The sequence below is a fragment of the Lycium ferocissimum genome, chromosome 3, assembly GCF_029784015.1.
Source record: "Lycium ferocissimum isolate CSIRO_LF1 chromosome 3, AGI_CSIRO_Lferr_CH_V1, whole genome shotgun sequence".
NCBI classification, from domain to species: Eukaryota; Viridiplantae; Streptophyta; class Magnoliopsida; order Solanales; family Solanaceae; genus Lycium; species Lycium ferocissimum.
This window is the reverse complement of record NC_081344.1, coordinates 36,926,801-36,932,582: the sequence shown is the minus strand read 5'-3', so window position 1 is coordinate 36,932,582 and position 5,782 is coordinate 36,926,801. Positions and strand designations below refer to the sequence as shown.

Sequence of the window (5,782 nt, the reverse complement as noted above, 5' to 3'; positions counted from 1 at the left end):
GATAAATGGTTTGATAAAGAGTTAAACTGTACCACTCACATAAAAAAAATCTTTATAAAATCATTATACGTGTGTATATAATATGGAATTATGGATGACAAGTTGGACCCCAAGACCAAGAGTGATGTGGAGGAGGGTACGAGGTGGAGTGGGAACAGTTAATTAACATTGGTAAACATTCTTTTTCAAAAGGCTTTTTTATTACATTAACATTCTTAAATTTGAGCTGAAAACTTGACACCTAAGTAAATACCGCGTCTTAGAACAGTAAACATCACCTAACAAGAACCTCATCCATTGTCCTCTTCTGTTGCTAAGTTTACTACAATAATATCTCTTCAATTTATTTTCCAGATACTTTAGAAACCGACAGTTAAAAACATTACTTAATCTATAACACACACATGAAATATACAAACGTGCTGAGTCTCCAATGGTTGCTGCTCACCCGTACCGCATTACTCTTCGATATAAAATCTTCAAAGAAAATATAAAAATCATCCTATCCGAACACACTATAGTCCCACACAAAATTCTTTTAATTTCAAATCCTCTGAAAGAACATGGAAGCTCCCTCTAATTAACACATCAGAAATGATGCTTGTTCTGACTTTTAATTAGTCCAAATGCATACATCTATCTATATATACTTAACTTGATCACACTTACGCTTAATTAACACAAATGGAAGAGTACAACAAGCCTAACAGAGGGGGTGGTATAACATCAACTTATAGAGGTGTTAGGAAGAGGAAATGGGGAAAATGGGTGTCCGAAATCCGTGAGCCAGGGAAGAAAACTAGAATATGGCTAGGGAGTTTTGACACACCAGAAATGGCAGCCGCGGCATATGATTCAGCTGCATTGCACCTCAGGGGACATGCAGCTAAGCTAAATTTCCCAGAGTTGGTTGATCATCTCCCTAAACCTGCAAGTTGTAGCCCTGATGACATACGTTTGGCTGCCCAACAGGCTGCACTAAGAGTCAAGACCACAAATTCTGAGGAGATGGCAAGTGCATCTACTAGTCATGTAGCACCAGTGACCATAGGACTATCTCCAAGTCAAATTCAAGCTATCAATGACTTCCCAATGGATTCACCAAAAATGTGGAGTGAAGAGACAATGTTTACTTATACCAACGATTATGAAATGAGCGATTACGAAGAAATAGACGATTGCCTTTGGGATTCCTGAACTAACTGATTATAGATTCTGAATTCACTTATGAAACATTTTAGTCTAATATATCGTGTGCTATTAAGGTTCAGTATTATATTTTTACGGAGATTTAGAGTGTGATATTTGTACTAATTAATTTCCTTGGTGTGCCATTTAACTTTGTTATTGATTTGTGTCAACAGACATGAAGAACAAATAATGCCTAATTGGCTTTGTTCTCTAAGGTTGTCCTGGAGCATCAAAGTGGGTTGGTCTTTTGACACCTCATTTTGTGCGTTGCTCTACTAATATTGTAATGAGTGAAAAAAGCTTATTCTAAATTGCTGTACTGCATAGTGGATTTGCCCTAATAAAATAATAATTGGATATTTCTGCTGATGTACATTTCTTGTTTGATTATCTTTATTCATTGATTTAATTCACTATCCACTGCGGGACCATTATATTTATTTCTATGATGATTTTCTGACTAGAAAAAGATTCGGGGTAAGGGACACAAGATTACATTCACTAGTATCTAAGAACCCTGTGAAGGAGAATATTCTAGCCTGGAGAATATTCTAGCCTTTGGTTACATTCTGTTTTCTCCTTTGAAATTTTTCTTTTACTTTTTTCCCAGTTACTAAAGACCTTATTATTAGGGCTCTTCGGGTTATACTAATACCCTACAAAATTAGTACTCTCAAGCTTTATTAAAATTTTACTTGCTATCATTTTTATCAGCAACTTACTTTGCAAATTTGTGGGACTCAATTATTAAGGGAGAGAAAAATATTGTACATATACAACTCGTTAAAATTAAATATTGTAGTCAGATGCAAGGGAATCAACTTTAAAAATTGTCAAAAAAAAAAAAAATGACAGTTCAATTTTCTCTTTTTTTATTATATGCTTCCTTATATTGGACCAGAATACCGTTATATATAAAAGAAGGCATCGAGTATTGATGAGAAAGAGATCCTCGAAAATGAAGGTTAGCTAAGAGCGCGCATGATCAAAGATAGAACGAGAAGCACTAGATTAGTGCTCGTAGTTATGCCTTGGGCTAGACCCTTAAGAGGATAAAAATGTACTAAGAAAAGGAAATTCAGTAAATATGATTATCCCATCTAAGTTATAGCGAGTGTTGTTGGACCTTGCATGTTTTGATGATTGACAAGATATCTGAACTGGTGAATGAACCAGATCAACTGACCTGTTTCATCCTAGAGTCCAAATGTGGCAGGACTCTTGGAATAAAAAGATTTTGAGATACAGACTTAGCGGACAAGATCTTAGGGTTCCTTGGAAGAATTATTTTAGATAAACTTCGGATTCCAATCAAGCATATCTCAAGCCGTGTGATAAGTAAGAGGTTGTCTCCATCTCAAACATTATCTCTCCTCAAGGTCCTTATCCAAGAAGGTGTTTGTGTTCAGCCGTATTACTACTCACATGTTGCTATATATATATATATATATATATTCAAGTCTTCTACTGAAGATGGCTATGCACTTACATAGAGAGAAAAGCAGAAATCATGAAAATAAGTGAGAGTATATCTGAGAGATTTCTGATTGGCCACTGGAGTGCTTCCCGATACGAATGACCAGATTGAAGAAATTGTTTCATAGCTTATGCTTTATAGTCTTCAAATCTAGTTATTTGTACTAGGATTGTTATCGAGTTGTACCTATTTCCAGCTTTATTAGAAGCAATGTTTAGGTAAAAATAATTGACAAATTTAACTCCAAGTTGAGGGCAACACGAAGAGGGAATCAATAGTTTAGGTAGATTGTTGAGTTTGGAATTAGAATTAGTTCCTAAGTTGCAGAGTTTGTAATCTGAATTTGTTGAGGCTCATAGTGTTCGTGAAGTTTGGGACAAATCCTATAGAGATGTAGGTCGTGATTTTTTCACCCTTGTGAGCCGGGTGGTTTCCCCTAAAAATACGGTGTCATTACTTTTTCGATTTATTATTATTATTATGCAAACTGAACTTAGGAAAAAATAAATTAACCTGGTCCATCATCTAGGAGAAAATCAAGCATAACATAAGATTGTTATTTGGTCGTGTAAAATATCAAGTATAGAGGCTAATACTCTAATGACTTCTTATCACTACAAAAAAAGCATGTTTTAGCCACGCGAGAAACTGTGGCTATATGGTCCTACAACCGTGGCTAATAGTACTTCGCCACGGTTAGTTAGCCATGGTTGCCAGCGTGCCCATAACGGTCGTCGCTCTCATATTAGCCATGGTTTTGCGTCTGTGGCAACATTTAGTTAGCCACGGTTAGGTGGTATATTAGCCACAGTCCTCCCGTGGACAAATTTGGCTACAGAAAATAAAGAAATATATATCATATAAAGTAGCCACGGTTCAAATTACACTTTTAAAAAAAAAAATCCAGTTACTAAATTACCCACGGTCTAACCGTGGCAAAAGTACACGTTTTTTAAAAAAAAAATACAATTTTTCCTTGCATTTTCCTGGTATGAATACATAACTAATAGGCATTCACTACTACACAAATCCTTGCTATTATGATCAAAGTTAGTTGCACTGTTCTACTTATCATATATATATAACAAAACATAAGTTTCAAGCCATGAATATTCATTAAAGATGCCACAGTTGCTAGTGAACTGGAAATGCAAAAAGTTAAGGAACACCCCATATACAGTAGTTCAAAAATATACTATGCACCAAAGGCTAAGAATCAAAGTTGAAAGTAGGTAACTCACTACCAAATTTAGCTTGTAAAAACCTATGAAGAGTTACCAAGTGATTCTCATTTTGCGCAAGCCGGTTCTTGGTCTCCACAAGTTGTTCTTTGGTCTCCTCAAGCTTTTCCCTGGCCTCTTCATATCCAGTCAGTTTCTCTTCCAAGGTTTCTACATGTTTCTCTCGGTTTTGAACACGTTGATGAGACATACTTCTAGAACCACCAAAATTCGCATGACTAATTGAATGTCTAGGCATTCCAAAAGCAGCTGAGGCGCAAACGTTACCACCTAAACCACGCACACGACCAGAATGTTCAGCTCCATATACTTTTCCAATGGCATCATTAGGATGAGCTAACATCTTCAAAGAACACCTAAAGTGGCAACATGTTCTTGATCTTGAAGTAGATGTTCAGATATTTTATCTTACAAGTAAAATAAAAGCAATGAGATACCAGTCAAACATTGTCATATAAATAAAGCAAATAAAGTAAACGTCAAATTACAAGTAGTGTTTCAGTCATAATCCGCTCTTTGTGCTACTTTCTCGACGGTGCTACTGTTTCTATAACTAGTGAATCTCAAATGTGACCTCTTCTAAATCTCAAGCATTCTGCATAGACTTCCACACTAGTAAACTTCAAGTACATGATGTATTCCTCTTCAATAGCATACTCTTAATAATGCATCTAAAATTAGAATGGACTACAGATATTGGCAAGCAAATGAAATTGGGAAGGATAAAAGCATAATGTCTTTTCGTTTCTCGTCTTTCGGGGGAATGATGTGATTTGAACATAAGCAAATCTGCTTCTTATTTGGTAATTGGTATTTGGGAGTACTGTTTCGACACTCGTTTTGGCATGCGACTGAGTGGCATTTGAATCTCAGAAGGTAAGCTATTTGTAATTTCTTTAATGGACCATGGTGACGATTTTCTTCACCTACTCGATCTACTTTATACAGAATTTAAGTTCTATACACCTATAAGGTAAAAATATTTACACTGATCAGCCATCGTGATTTCCAATGGTTATTTTTTTTTTCTTAAAATTGATACTCTGAATTAACTTCTGCCTATAATATCTTACCTTTCAAAACTCCTGGTTTCCATGCTTACTAAACTTGAAGCAACATATATTTCACTGATCCATGCTTTATACAAATCAATTGAAACGAAATTTTCCCAGAAAAGACTTGACACAAACTTGTTTATATATTCATCAATATCATTTAACTGAACCAAAAATCAGCTATTACATGGGTCAAAGCCAAGCAGGTTTGTCCCAAGAAACAAGCCCTTTTGAAAATGGATAAGTGTTTGGAACTTACTCAAAGATAGCTAAAAGAACATCTAAAAGACTTATAGAGCCTGTTTGGATGGGCTTAAAAAAAGCAGCTTATCTACCCCAACTTATTTTTTTTTTTTTTGGCTTATAAGCCCTTTTTCAACTTATAAGCTGTTTTAGATAAGCTAAGCCAAACGGGCCCAATTATTTTTTTGGGCTTATTTTAAGCACAAAATGGCTTTAAGCTGGCCAGCCAAACACTCAAAAAAGCTGAAAGCAACTTATAAGCCAATCCAAACGGGCTCATAATCACATTACTGAGAACATTATCACTATAGGAAATCAACATTGTAACTGAAATTTGAAAATGGACAAGTTTTTGAAACTTACAGCTATAATCTTCCCTTTTGCATTCACATAATTGCCATCCTTTTTCAGTAAAGTCGACAAACCACCTCACTTCGGCACACAGGCCTTCCATATTTTTCTCCTATCATTAATCAAGTATAAGTATAGATTAAAAAAAAAAAAGTAGCATGCAACACATTTTATTTTGTACAATAAAGTGATTTCCAAAATAAAATTCAAGGTAAAGAAAATTG

The 5,782-nt window shown here is 35.2% G+C and overlaps 1 protein-coding gene across 1 annotated transcript; it reads left to right on the top strand.

Annotated features, from left to right (window-relative positions):
• The first annotated feature begins 645 nt into the window (after window positions 1–645).
• LOC132051113 (ethylene-responsive transcription factor ERF021) lies at window positions 646–1,560 on the top strand. The gene has a single exon (XM_059442392.1). The coding sequence runs from the start codon at window positions 685–687 to the stop codon at window positions 1,195–1,197; it is 513 nt and encodes a 170-aa protein (XP_059298375.1). The 5' UTR covers window positions 646–684; the 3' UTR covers window positions 1,198–1,560.
• Window positions 1,561–5,782: the final 4,222 nt, after the last annotated feature.

Bases quoted from the DNA above. Each gene is read 5' to 3' on its own strand.
- LOC132051113 (XM_059442392.1), top strand. From the start codon at position 685: ATGGAAGAGTACAACAAGCCTAACAGAGGGGGTGGTATAACATCAACT.